Below are 16,005 nucleotides of genomic sequence, written 5' to 3'. Positions count from 1 at the left end.
TTATGAGAACTAAATGCGTTCTAATGAATTTCTCGGTTTGCTAAGATTCTCGGAAACCGGATAAATCTGGTTCTGAAGGTTCGCGCGGAGCTGTTTGGAATTCCAATGAATGAGATTAGATTTCAGCTGGAAATGTTCATTTGTTTTGAGTTTTTACTTCCACGTATGCGAAGTATAGAGAAAGTAGTGTAATAATCAAAAAATCAGAATTCGAGATATTGACAAATATCTACGTTTTAGATCTCTCTGAGTTCGAAAAACACATTTTTGGAAAATGTCTGTCTGTTCGTCTGTAAGTTTGTTTGTGACGAAGATTATTCAAAACCACTTTGAGCTAAATGAATGAAATTTGGTATATGATCTGTACACCAAATTTGTAGATGTTTATCGAATTCTGAGCAAAATATGAATAGAGGAAGTCTGTCTGCCCGGCTGTTCGAATGTAATTTTACAAGATAACTACAAAATAAAGAGAGCTAGAGGGGTACAATTCGGTACACAGATTTAAAATCTATAATCAGTACACTCCCGAGTATCCGGCCTAATGTGGCGGAAAGGCAGGCCGGATAACAAAATAGCCGGATAGTCCGGATTTCTATGAACTCTTTTATTTGCCCACCAAGACCAGAAGACAAAATTTGTGTACCAAAACTCACTGTATTTTCTCATTTCTTATTGAGTACTTTTCCCTTAAAGTATCTCAAACCACGTAGAATGTGAATTTACGAATCCGATACGTATTGTGCAATTATAATCAGGAACAGCGACAACAATTGAAGTTCGTGACACACTGACGAAACAATATTCAACGAACGGAACGCTGTTCTTTTCCCGTCACAACTTCTATTTTGCACACGACACGTAAGAGGTTCGTAGCAGACGTCCGCTTCCAATGCCTTGGCAATGTTGCCGATGCAACGTTTTGTCTTCCTCATTAAATGACGACATAAGAGATCTAGGCCGGATAGTGCAGATACCGGATAATCGCGAACCGAATACTTGGTAGTGCCCTGTAGTAGTAGATACCTATCAATTTTTGTGCCATATCCAACAAGGAAGATGAATGTATGTTGGTCTACACTTTCCGAAGCATGTAGAAGTGATAACTCAAAAACGCACTGACTTAAAAGTATCGAATTTGTTGTGTGATTTTGTCATTGCTTTGATTCATTCTTCTTCTTTTGTCAATAAGCTTCTGTGTCAAATGTTCGTTCCAATCGGCTGGAGAAAAAAAAACCCGTCTAAAACACAAATTCGTCTTTATTAAGAAGGATGCGTGAAAGTTTAGTCGAGACCAGTCCCGATGGTTTTTATTAAAAAGTAATAACTGTTGGTGCCTCCAGTGCATGTTTGCAGAAGAATGGGAAAACTTTCAATGCGTCATATAATTTCACTAACTTCTCTAATTAGAGTATAGCTACAATATTTCAACAGATATAACATGTTTTGATTCGAAATGATCAAAAATTGTAGAATATGAATTTCAAAAGAGTAGGAAAAATAACTTATGAATTTCAAAAGTGTAAGAAAAATAAAAAATAATACTAATAAATATTAAGATTTATTAGCATTATTCTTTATTAATTGAATAATTGTTTATTTACTTAATTATGCATCTACTGTTTATTAGAAATTGCTTTCTCTAATCTTGCATGTAACTGGATTTAAAAATACAAAGTTAGTTTACTTTGCGTACACAATGTAAGTAAGTACCCTTTTTGAAAATCAATAAACCAATACGAATATCATTTGCATTTATGATGTTTACCAGATGCGATTTTGAACTTGATTTAACCGTAATTTTTAAATATGATTTTTTTTTTGGGAACAATTGTCTAAAGGAATTTAAAACAAAATAGTTAAAAGAAGTATTTTAAAGAAGTATTTTTAAAGAAGTATTAATTAAAAGAAGTAAAGAAGTATTAAAGAAGTATTTTTTAAAGAAGTATTTAAAGAAGATTAAAAGAAGTATTTTTTTTAAAAAAAAAGCCTTGTTCTCTCATTCTGTTTTAACATTAAAAAAATATTTTGTTTAAAAATCGGTTTATGGTCTTTTACTTTCTGAATTCTAAAGAAATTATGCCGCCATACGATTCCTTTACAGAATCATAAATTAACATTTTTGATATCTATTTATTTGTCCAATCTAAATTAATTTTCTGAATATTTATTCTGCTATATATGATTTCATTTTTCGATATTTCTTTAACATTCAAATCAACATTAACTTATCTCTGTGCCTCAATTGTTGTCGATGTATTTTAACTTGGTTCCGTTGATTTGATCATTTCATTTGATGTGAGATAGAATTTGATGGAAATATTAATTGCTTATATTTTATAAAAGTTATCCCTTTGAAACAAAACTAGGCCTATTGTGGGACTGAACTCATAATTTTAAACCGTGATCAGATGATGAGAACGACACCTGTTTGCCCATCCCTTTCTTCAAACGACTTACGCGCCATACCAACGGTAAAACATTCGGTCCTGGCAGTTTTATATGACTTAGGCACTAAATTCTTAGATGATAGGTCATTTTTGGAATCAGGCTTCAAACTAGAGCTCTATGGTGCCGAATTCGAGAACTTACCACCAGACATCTACTGTTCTGGATTTGATGAAAGAGAGGTTGCTTTGGGATCAATTGATCATGATACATGCTTCCACCAAAGATTTACCGTGTATAACATTTTCTGTACAAATGTATCTTTGTATAGTTAAATATCTTCATATTAATAGGGCATGGAAGTTTGGAAACAGGGTATGTTTCCTTATTCCTAGTTCTGAACATGTAATCTTGGCTCAAAGTGATAAGATTTGTCCTAAAATATTTCTTGCGTAACTTCAAAAGTAAAATAAAATTTTAAAAAATTTATATATGCTAGCACTTAATTTTACTTGTTTATTTAACATCAAGTTTTGAAACCATATGAAAATAACGGCATCCTATCATACTTTCAAAAGTCCCATCATACTCTCAAAATATATATATGACATTTTTAACAAATGCATTTAATCTTTAGAATATATGCATAGTATTTACTCTTCTAACTTTTATACAACTTATTTTTTCTTCCACGTCTTAGTGCTCTGTAAACGAATTATTTACTTTTAAAACCAAAATTGTGAGCAATTGACCATATTTTTACACCAACTTAAGGCTTAAACGAGGTCCTTTGTAAGTTACCATATCAGGCGAAAAATACCTGCAGGAAACAAGTCGATAACGCGAAACTACCTGTGAAAAAAATAAGGAACCCTTTTTATACAACTTGGTGTTGTATATTTGACGTTTATCCCGTTAAGTACATCACAAATATTTTTTATGTAGGAAAAATTTCTGAAGAACGTTCTCTGGAAGTTGTTATCTTCGATAAGTATCTCTCCTTAAGAAGTTTATTGCAGTGTTCTTGAACTCTAAGTTCTCGCTTAAACCTTTATTTTCTCTACTCTTTTTTTGACCGAGAAGTTTTTGTTGGAGTATAATGGCTTATTATCGCCGTATCTGACTGAAAATTATTCTCGGCGAAAAACTCAACTTTTAACGTTAGTGCGAACTGCTTGGCGAAATCGTTTGGCATTGTCGTTTGTTCTTGTGTTGGAACTTGGCTGTATACTCAAGCTGAAGTAAAACGTCATTTGCAAGGAAAACGATAACTAGGAATGCTGATATAAGCAGAAGATAATTACTTGCAGAAAAAATATACAAGACGTTTGATACATAAAAAGTTCAGAATACTTTTCGTGTATCAGATTAACTGTCATTATTCTAAATATTTAACTTTTTTTTACTCTTTTGTTTGTAACATCTTTTTGTTATACACATATTTAATGTGATCTCTTATACCTTTTCTAACGCATGAAGTGTCTTATGCATAGATTAATATGAAAAGAATTGTAAAAAACTGTAATTTTTTCTTAACTTTACTTTACATTAAGTGTACAAAAACAAAATATTGCAGTCGGCACGAAATTCGACTTCAAACTTTCAATGAATTTTCACGTTTGAAACATTCTTAAAAGCGAGAAATGCATTTTTGGAATTATGTATGTCTCTAAATACGAAAATTCAATAGCGCTTTGAGCTAGACGAATGAAATTTGGCATGCGGTCTATATACCAAATTTGCAGATTTCTGATAAATTTTCAATGAAATACATTCAGTCTGTCTGATTGGTTTTTCGAATACAATTGAATACGGTAACTACAAAATACCAAATACTAGATGGATAACATTTGGTACACAGTTTTAGCATCTAAAGAACAGATTTTTTTATCGAATTATGAATCGAATCAACCTAAAGCAACGTTCACATGAGACCAACTGTCGCGCGCAATAGTTGGCCTAATGTGAACGCTGCTTAAGGATTTTCGTACGCATATAAATGTTATAATTCAAAAGAGCAACGATTTATATAATGATTTTTAGTACATAATTTTATTAAGAAAATTATATCTCTTAACCAACTTTTCTTTTCAATCTGTCGAAAAAAAGGCATCCAATATGTATATTCATTTTTTTTGTGCCCCACGTTTCATTTTTTTTTATGTGCTACAAGTTTCGTTTATTCCTTTTGTGTGTGTGTGTGTGTTACACGTTTCATTTATTCGTCGTTTTTCAATGCTACAAGTTTCGCTTATTCGTTTTTTTGTGTGCTACACGTTTCATTTATTCGTTTTCCTGTGATCATGTATAATATTCTGAATGTTAATATCTGAACAATTATAGTCCTCAGTTTTATGCTGGAATAAGGGGGATTACACCTTTATTAGGGGGTGTGCGCGAAAATTTTAAGGAGACCATTCCACTTTATCTGTTTGAAAATCTATTTACGGTTTATTTAAACATACGTAGATATTTAAAAAGTCCTATTTCTGAGCAATCCAAGAAGAAAAAAATCAGCAAACTAGAGGTATAATGTTAAAAAAATCCTACTCAATTTCCTCTTCTAGTCTCATCTGAATTATGAGAATGAAAGAAGATAGAAATAAATGCAATGGATGAGAATTTTCCAGCTAAATGTCTTACGGATGAATTTAAAAAAAAAACATTCGGAATTAAGAATTAGAAATAAATTTTCGGTCCTATTTCTAAGAAATTACAACAATGAAAAAAGTTTTTAATGCAATAATAGTTCGTTATGATGAGATGATAATGCAATTCATCTCGTTTGCATTACCTTTCAGTCTTCAGAATTACAGAGAAACGGAAATTTCAACCATATTACCTTTTCCATACGCTTTTAGTTGAACGATCCATTTACGAACCCGTTCAACGTTTTTACAGTCTCTATAATATATCTCTCGTTAGTACAAATATAGCCAGAATTGTTTTAATCGACACGTTCATAAAGTACAAGGACAAGACATTATAATATATATCATGTATTTCAAAGCATAGAAAAACAAATGACTTAACAAAAAGGACATTAAAAGCAAAATATTTTTACAATCTCTACATACCTGGTTAGTACAAATATGGCCAAACATACTTTAACCTTTTGCACTCGGAAAAGTAATTCGATGCATAATTATTCACTTAATACGTTATTTTGTTTATTACACAACAAAATAAATACATACAATTGTTTTGTTTAATTTCCCTGAAAAAAAAATGAGTCTACGTCTTTTTACCATTCTGTAATTATTTTTAATAATTAAAATTTTAAAAAATAAAGAAAGAAAATGTCAAAATGATGCACCGTCTTGAATGGTGCTTGAGAGAAGACATTCAAATTCTAAGGGTTAATCCACACGTTCATAAAGACAAGACATTATAATATATATCATGCATTTCAAAGCATGGAAAAACAGATGACGTAAAAAAAAGAGTATTAAAAGCAAAAGAAACATCCAATAAAAATGCCCACTTTCTAGTTTAGAATTTCTTAACATAATATTATGAGTTAAATGAATTGAGAAACTTTTAATCGAGACCCTTATTATGATCCACTGCAGACTTCTTACACTTCTTATCTAATGTTCATACGAATACAAAACAATCGTTAAAAGAAAACAACTGAGTTATATCCTTATTCGCCTCGTATAATCTTTCCCAAACGATCTTTTTATGAAACATCTGCGCGTCATTTGTTTCCATGCTCTAAAATGCATGTTTTGGTGATATGGCTTCTTCTAATGACACTCCTCCCCCCCCTCTTTCAATGCTTTGAAAAAGAATACCTTAATATCACCCCCCCCCCCCATACATACATACATACAGTATTTAGCAAAAGTCTGTTTAAGAATGAAAAGTATTTGTCACGATTATCGCTTAAAGCGTTTACCTTATCTAATACTTCAGATGTTTTTGGAAAATTATTCGGTTGTTTCGTTCGGACGCTTTTTAACCTTGTATTATCATTCATTTGCATAACCGTGGCAATAATATTAAAAAAATACGTGACTGAACTTCTGTGTCGCATTTTTTATTAAACTTTTTAACTACTTGACCTATCCATAGATCTTTATAAAAATGAAAACGGTGCAATTATGGACTACGTAATTCATGCAGGAAGTTGTTGTATGAATCACGGTGTGACTGTGTTCGGAACGAATTCTTTGGAACTTTTTATTAAATACTTATGTTTTTTTTATAATTGTTGGAAAAAAAAACATCTACAAAAGAAAAATATATAATTTAAAAGTAAAGCTTGTTTAAAAAATTGGATAAAATGTGCATTTTTTTTTTTGTAAAAAAAATATATAAAGTTAAATTTTTCTTATTTAGAAGTTTATCAAGTAGTTTGTTCAAACTCTCATGGATAAGGATTATATTTAATTCCAGAACTAAGAAATAAATCATATTTCTATGAAATCTTTAAATACTAGATTTCAACAAATAAATAAAATGAAATTTTCGCATTTATTCGCTTTTTGAAACATTAAAACATATAAAAAAATTTTGAATGAAGAAATTGCTTACTCTGAACAATTTCAGAACTGTAGAAAATAATGTAAAATTGTATCACAAACAACATATATCTGAACAAAAAAAATACAATTTGGAGATAATTTATGAGGAATTTTTTGAAAGGAATTTTATCAAATTTTGGATTTGAGAAAATGCTATTCAAAGATATAAATTAACATTAAAATCGGTAGCATTGCAAATGTAAAAATAAATATAACTTCCTAAACAATGAATGCAGAAACAAAAATTCAAACGGTTTTATAAAGGAAACTATTTTTCTTTATAAAATAATTTTTGAATAAAAAATTTCGAAATGGATGATAAAAGAATTTTGAATCGATAATTTCGATAATTTTTCAGTTTATGAGTCACCTGCATTAAAATAAATGCCTACTCTGTTAGATATTTTAATGATGCAAAATTCTATCATGTCTTAATTGTTAGATTTAAATTTCTTCTTATTGCAAAAAATAAAATCGAAAGATGCATAACTGTTATTTTAAATCCATGCCCCTACAATATAGTACATTCATTTCACTTGCCAATTTCATATCGCAATAGGAAATAGTTATCTCACAATAGGGGAAAATACGTTATTTCACTATAAAAACAGCATGCAGTAAAATTTTCGATTGTTTTTTTACTTTGACTTCGCTTGGATTAATTCTATTAGCTGTCTATTTTAATATGTTGAAAATGTTATAATCCAAAGTATTATTCATTAAAATATGTGAGTATTTACCTGTTATTCCTTTGGTCGTGAGTGTCGAGACAGATCCCGCAAAATGGACCTCATTAAGAAAAAAGAATCGGCGCCAAAAGGTGCGATTTAGCGCCAATAATGGCTTAACTCAGCGACTCAAAAAACTTTTCCCATTCTCGGTGCCCTCGCTGTATTATTGCAAAATAGTCGTTATAATTATATATACATTGTTTAGTTAAAAATAAATATTATCTCATTGATATTTGTTAAACAAATTCTAATAAATTTAATAATAATGAGGATTATTAAGACTGTTGCCAAAAGAGAATATGTAATTGAAATTAAAATTGTTTTTTCATTATTTGATCTATAAAAGTATATCTTTATATTTATTTAATCCCTTACCTATGCTTTTTTCTCTAATATCTAATTAAATGAGACAATAAAAGAATGTCTTTTCATTTTGATTTGATTAAGTGTTCGCAGAATATTAAATTTTTTTTTTCATTGTTGGTCATATTTATATAGAAGTAGAATATCCATGAATGACTTAAATTTAGATTAAGTCTAATTAGGTTTTGTCATGAGTTTAAATTTACAATCATTCAAAACACAAACAACCCTCAAACACCACTGTCAAGGTTTTAATTGCTTCCATAACAGAACTAAAACCTGTAACAATACCACAACCTTTTAATAATCTATGTTTAGTGCTCTAGTATCGACATCTAGCTGTTAAAATTATAAACTCGAAAAAGTATTGGTAATACCAGACCTGATCCTTTGAGTTATTGGAGTAGCAAATAAAAGGACCGCAATGGCCTAGTGGGTGAAGTTTCCAGGCCTCAGAACTGGAAAATACCAGGATTAAAACCGATTCCATCGAAACTACCGTTTTAGCGGGTCTGGTGCTAGTTAAATCCGTTTCAGACAAATGGCCTCCCGCCCATATGGGGTGGAAATTTGGAGTTGGAGTTGCCAGTTCGGATATCGTCTGCAACTTTTGACCTGACTTCAAAATTACGAGGGCCTCAAATTATTGAGTCAGTATAATTAGAATTAAAAAGTATTATTGCCCTACATATATTTAAAAAATTTACTTTTACTTAATAACTGACCCATTAATATATAAACAAAATTTTCATTAATATATTAGCCTAAAATAAGCGATAAATAAAATGGAATAAAATATTAGCCTAAAATAAGCGATAATAAAATTATTAATATCTCATTATATCACTTGTGAAGAAGCTGAGATTTCCAAAGTAGAATTTAGGTAAATACATTCAGAACCATTTGAGTAGATGATTTGCGCCAATTTTTTATACAATTGATAATGTATTCAAATTGTGTCCTTTTTAATTTAGTATCTCTGATTTCAAAAAGATTGACATATGATATAGCGTGACTCTGGCGAGTTCGTGGTTGACCTCTTATCTCAGATATACGAGGTATCGGCTTTGGGACCGGAAATTTCCAGGTTTGAGACCCGATTCTACGTAAGAACCACTATGTAAGCGGGTCTAGGGCACATCAAATCCGTCGGGAGCTGCATCTTCTACCGCCTGTGTAGTGCTAAAGTTGCCAGCTCATGTGTCATCCTCGTCATCTAACTGTGGTTCAGAATTATGAGGTTTATCTCAACTTAGCCCTAGCTTTGGTTTAAAGTGGGACGTTAATATAACTAAATTAAGTTAAACGAAGATACACGAGTCCATTTGTAGATAGGGAGAAAACGCAGAAGAGGTCACACATAAAATTTTTGCAATAAATACAATAGTTTTGAACTTGTTGCAATTATTTCCGTGCTTCTCATGATTGATATATCTTGAATCGCATGCTATGAATCTCAGCCAGGTCTGGTAAAATTTGAACGAGATTTGATTCTTAACTTATCAAAATAGACTCATTTAATATTACATAATTCTGGAGTGAAATTTAATATCACATAATTTTTGAGTCAACTCATTTAATATCCCATAATTCCTGAACCAACTCATTAAATTTCACATAATTGTTGAGAGTTCAACTCCTCGGAAGCAAGCATATTTTCATCAGTATTTACTTTTTTCTTGGGATCTTCGATAACTGTTTCTAGAATTGAAGTGCAATAAATAATATTTTTTCCCAAAACATTAACGTGTGTAGACGTATCAAAATGCATTCTTTTTCATAAGCAATATTTCATCCGTTTTGTATTATTTTGCAAAGGGGAGATTTTCTTCTTGAAAATCATTAAAGCACTTGTTGAAATATAAAACTCTAATAACCTAAAAACGCGGTATCGGAATCAGATAAGCCGCCATTTTGGAAACCAATATCGGAAGAGAAGAAACCGGGTAGAAGAAAGTATGTTTATCGCTGCAAATTTAAATCGGAACTCAGATATGTTTACCGATATTGCAGGTTTCTTTTCCCCAGATTTCGTTAGCTGGGAATATTTGATAATGTTCTTTTCTAAAGAAAACCGAAAGTACCATTTTGTAGAATTTCTCGTTTTTTTGGAAATGATATTGCTGCAGATATCTGTTGTTTCATTTTTTACGTAAAGGTATGTTGTTTACGAAATCGAAAAAATGCCCCTTTAGATACACATGATTATTATTCTTATATCCATTACTAGAAATGTGTTTAAATTTGTTAGAAATATGTAAAGGAATGTGTTTTATGGGAAATAACTCCTTTTGTAAAGCACTTTACTTTAGCTTTCTCCTTTTATTCGTAGTTTAATGCTAAACAAATAATCAACTCCAGTCTAGTATAATAGCTGTTGCGTATGAGGAGAAAGACATCGTTCATGTGATTTTATTATTGTCTGTTGTTTTATGGTACTTTTAATTTCGTTTTACACTTATCTACAATAAACGCATACCGCCGCACTTGCATAGTTAGCTTAAAAGTACTGTATTTCACACTTAAAAACATTTCTTTAGAAAACAAATGCTTTAGATTCTCAATTATCCTGTACTGAATAAAAGGAAATTGATTATTCCGGAAACCCTCGTGAAAAAGGCCAACATTTTAAAAATTAAAAGAAAAATGAGTTTTTACCAGTGAAGTGCGTTCGACATGTATACACATCAAACCAAATCATGATTTTTGTGTGGCCGATGTGTAATTTTTTATCTAATGAAAATTTAAATTTATTCGCTTATATTATGATTTTTTTGCAAAATTTACTGTGCGTTGCATTTATTTTGTATTGCGCTCAACGTATATATGCATTATCGCTTGATTTTAAAAAGAAAAACTACTATAAAGAGACTATAAAAAATAAATTCCGCATTTAACTGGTTAACTAAAAAATATAATGTGATCATCAAAATTTTTTAGTCTATTTTTCTCTATTCTAAAAAATATTAGTCATATTTCTGCCATAAAGCTCTTCAAAATTCGTTTTGAGGAATTATATGATTTTCAAAAATAAAGTGATCTTCGCATTGTCAATGTGTATTCATATGTGTGAATTCTTTTATATCATTCATCATTATTTTTAAATAAACATTGAAGTGTTTTTATTATCGTTTATTTTGAACATTTAAAAGAATCTTCGTTGTTGAATGAATTCTCATAAGCTATTGTTTCTCGTTAACTCACTTTTTAAATGCAGTCTTTTCTTATTCATTCATTTTCGTGTATGCAACGATTTATCTGGAGTGTTTTATATCCAGTTGGTCCCTGTTTATCGATAATTTATTTTATATTATTTTTTTTTAAACTAAAGTGATTTTCACATTTTTAATATATTACGCGAATGTATGAATTCATATTTTATATCATCGTATACCATCTTTACGGAACCTTACGTCATCTTTTATGAACTAACATTGCAGTGCTTATATTCTCATTTATTTTTAACATTTGAAAGAATCTATGTTTATGAATGAATTGTTATCAGGATGAATGATTGTCGTATAGATTTATTGATTATTTTATATAATTTTTTTCAGAAATAAAGTGATTTTTGCATTGTTAATGTATTAAATGTACGGATTTATAGTTTAATATCATATACTAACTTTACGAAACCCTACGTAATCTTTTATGAAAAAAACATTGCGATGTTTTTATTCCGATTTATTTTCAACATTTAATAGTATCTATGAATGAATAGTCATAAACCATCGTTTCTCTTTCTTTCAGATACTATATAGGATCCACTGTGCGAACCTGCGAATGCCCTCCAGGTTACGATGGTGCCCGCTGTGAGGCTCAAAAGGTTTCCACTCCCAAGCAAAGTAAGATCCCAAGATAATCATTCGTATGCATAGCATGTCTCGGAAAAATCTCCCAATTCGGTTTCACACGCATGCTATATGACCTTTGAATTTGGGAGCTATTGCTATTGATTCGAAATTCCTTTATGCATGAACGAGAATTAATTAATAGTTATTACAATGTAGCCTATTTCGTCCTGAAACAATAACAAGACTAGTTAGATAGTAGTCCAATTAGAAAACATTGTTTGTTCCATTGGCTATTGTTTCCTTTGCTATATTATTAAAAAAACTTTCCATGTCTTCCATTATGACTAAATATATTCTTGGAACAAGCGAAACATTAACGGAACACTTCGACTTAATTCTTAAAAATTGTTATTTACCAGGCATCTGTGGTAACCAGTTGGCTCATTTAGTGGTTGCTTGAACTGTTTTATTAAATATTTTGTAATTGCGTCCTTAGTAAAATATTTTTACATGTATTTTTAAGCTGATACAATTTTAGAAGCTATACAATCCTCTTTTAATGATATGACGCATTTCCCTAATTTTCTATCTATATCTATATACATCCAATTATATCACAGGAAAAAATAGCCGTATTTAAAAATGGGATTATTATACATATCCTCTATAAAAAAGACACCATTAAAATGTTTTATTTTGAAATTTATCTTATTACTTGAGGCTGAAATGAAATCTTAATCTTAAATTCGGCAAAATTTCAAATATTGCATTGGAAACATGTATTATACTGAAATCTACTCAACGCTGCTAAAATAAACCGAATCATCAGATCTTGATCATCAATAATGGAATGAAGTTGAAATGTAACATTAGTAACAATAATAAAAAGAATTTAAGCTTCATTTCAAGAATGAAATGCATTTTTGCAAAATACAGATGAAATAGTTTTAGAAATTAATTAAAAATAGAAACAATATACGGAACAATAAAAAATAACATCATTGAAAGGGCATTTTAAAAAAATGCAAGGTGATGTAAAAACTATTTTTGCACTGTGATATTTTCGTAAGTTATCATTGCAAATACTAAAATGCCATCTAATTTTTTTATTATTTCTATAAAAAATCCTTCGAAGTGCACCCTTTAAAGTATATATTATATAATATTCTAAGTTAGTACATTAAGCGGTCTTACCTGTAGAAAGCTAAAACACATATTCATCGTTATTATTGATAGAGGCTTTGCATGTCTCAACTTGCGTTATTAGTACTACACATTGGCACATTGAAGCTGATGTCCTCTGGCAATATCTTTGTAAAGTGAAAAACTTGCAAATATGAAATTATTTTGTAACTATATATATGTGTGCTCGTGCCATTAAATGATGCGTTCAGTCTACACCGCGACACAGGAGTAAAAGATGCAGATATTTTCCCCTTCAGTGATTTTAATATAAGATTTTGATGGGGATTTCTTTGCCAGTGTAGATTTATAGTCTTAGGTATTTTTAATAGAAGCAGTAGGGAGTTTTAACCCTACGTTTGTAGCGTGAGAAAATGCATACATCAGCAGTTTTATTAAGCACGTGTTAGAATTAATTAAGCAAAAAAGTGGGAATTGGATCAGGAAATAAGAGAACATTTTAGAATGAACAGAGTTAGTAAGATAACATTTAGGGAATTAATTAGGATTTAAATTGGATTAAGAAATATCATTACATATACAATAAATTTAAATTCTAATTAATTTCTTAATTTTTATCGTAAATTAGTCCATATTAAGTTCATTCTAAAAAGCTCTCTTATTTCGTGATCCAATTCTACCTTTTTTAATTAATTAATTCTAAAACGCACTTAATAAAACTGTTGCTTTATGCATTTCTCAAACCCCTAACGAAGGGATAAAAATTCCTAACACTCTCACACACACATTTCAAAGATACCTAAGATTCCTTTTCCTAAGTTTACACATGTCAAAGAAATCCCTTTCAGAATCTTATAGTAAAATCACTAAAGGGAAAATTTTCTGTCTCTTTTGCTCTTGCATCGTGATGTATAATGACGCATTTCCTGCTACTTTTTCTCTATATATAATATGACTCTCGTGGTGAAATAAATCGAAGTTAAAATCTCAAAAGTTTCTTCTATTCAGCCACGCATCTTCAAAATTATGTTTACATTTAAATTCTTACATATATATAATATTTCAACATCTGGATTCAAATTGTCATCGAGAGACGTTTTTGAATGTGAAAGATTTCAACTATGATTTTTGAGAGAAAGTTTTATCGGAAAGGTGCTCTAGGTAATTGTTATAAATTATGTCCCTTGGAGGAAACAAAATTAATGTTGACGCCGACCAATATATTCCAACACCGCAAACATTTTGTCTGCCGAAAGAACTACGTATTATCAAATATTACCACAAAACGTCGCATTGCTAACGTTTTCCACTGTTTCCATTACTCAGCTTTTGCCCTTTTATGTTTATTGTAATTTCCTTTTGAATTATGAGAAAAGGGGCCGGCTTCATTTTTCAAGGGCTTTGCGGGGCCTGACAAAGCGTGAAAGCAGCTGAGAAAAGGGCCATGATTAAATGTTAACTGTTTTCCAGCGCGAGCGAAAACTACCATCCCCGCTGTTTCAGGAAAAGGTAAGATTAATGAATAAACCAGCCCACTACCTATCTTTTCCGTTAGAAGCAGGCACAACGGTTTGCTGCGGAGCAAGTTCTGGATTTTGATTAACCGAATCATGTGCTTCGTGGAATTTTCTCTATGCTTTTTTTACTAGAGATTAAAAAGCGTATTATATATATAAAAATGTTATTTGTTGGATATCTTGTATCCCAAAATTAATTTAAAGCAAATGACCAAGTCATGTCTTTCTGCATAGATAACTGAACCGAAAACTAAGCCTTGGTTGCTGAAAGAAAAGGAAAGCAAAAGAAATTGTAATTTTGGGTGCGGAAGGCTTTCAATTTCGATACTGAGCTCACAAACAGTTCCTAACATTAGTTATACAGGGTGGCAATAAAATAGCTTTCCCTATTTGGCGGCATCTACAGCTAGAAAGAATGAACGAAATGAAACCACATTTCACATAAGACTGTGACTGCATGGGAAGATGAATTCAGCAGGAGAAAAAAAAATTAGTAGTAAAGGTTGCCGATAGAAGAAATATTGGCTCTGCTGTCCCGTACGAACGAGGAAATTTGCATATCGAGATGGATTAAATAAAATTCCTTCTGCTTGCGTAACAGCAACGTCATGCATTCCTTGTAAAAAAGGAAGAGAAAATGATCTATTTGCAGTTCCTTACTTGACTATTGTTCATGACTGACTATTGATGCATGCTTAATATGGGCCCTACCTTACCACAGCATGCTTTACTGGTACAACTGCTCTATACTAGACAATGTAATGTCGCTGCTGCTCTTTAGAAAGCCTGCATGTCTGGAAATAGAACATAAGACGGACGGTTATGAACTTCGAAACGGACAGTTTACACGCAGCAGTGCAGAACGCCAATCACCGTATGCAATATGTTGTACGCAGGGAAGATCAGCGTATCGAAAATGTTGCACGGCCTTCAAAAGTTCCTAATGTTGATGAATAAAAGATTATCTTCTGTGAGTTTCATGAATTCCTTCGTAACTGTACTCCCACAGTGCCAGTATTTCCCCTATCGATAACTTTTAGTACTAATTTTATTTTTCAGCGAAATTCTTCTTCCCATGCATTTTACAGTCTGTACATGAAGTATGTTTTCTTTTCGTTCCTTCCTTTTAGCAGCAGATGCCTCTAAACTGGGAAAATTATTTTATTGCCACTCTGTATATTTTAAGAGAGCATTTTGAAATTGCAAAGTCAGCACCTAATAACCATCTTTCCGTTTTGCAATAAGATGCTAACTTTTGAAATTAAATCAAAGCATTTTGGATTCCTGATGAAATTTTGCAAAGCTCGTGCTCTATTCTACCGATAATATATATATATATATATATATATATATATATATATATATATATATATATATATATATATATATATATATATATATATATATATATATATATATATATATATGTAATGATATTTTAAACTTTTAATTTCAATTTAATTAATTTCCAAGATTTTATCTTAATTTAGCCCATAGTAACTTCATTCTAAAATATTCTCTTATTTCGTGATCTAATTCC

General features: G+C 30.7%; 1 protein-coding gene across 2 annotated transcripts in view; it reads left to right on the top strand.

Annotated features, from left to right (window-relative positions):
• LOC129965565 (uncharacterized) overlaps positions 1 to 16,005 on the top strand; it is a 240,866-nt gene that overhangs the window by 107,789 nt on the left and 117,072 nt on the right. For both annotated transcript variants that reach the window (XM_056079567.1, XM_056079568.1), the window contains exon 2: positions 11,762 to 11,856. In XM_056079567.1, coding sequence (XP_055935542.1) covers positions 11,762 to 11,856 — 95 coding nt within the window. The remainder of the gene's footprint in view (positions 1 to 11,761; positions 11,857 to 16,005) is intronic.

This window comes from Argiope bruennichi, chromosome 4, assembly GCF_947563725.1.
Source record: "Argiope bruennichi chromosome 4, qqArgBrue1.1, whole genome shotgun sequence".
Taxonomy (NCBI): Eukaryota; Metazoa; Arthropoda; class Arachnida; order Araneae; family Araneidae; genus Argiope; species Argiope bruennichi.
This window is presented reverse-complemented; position numbering and strand designations above follow the sequence as displayed.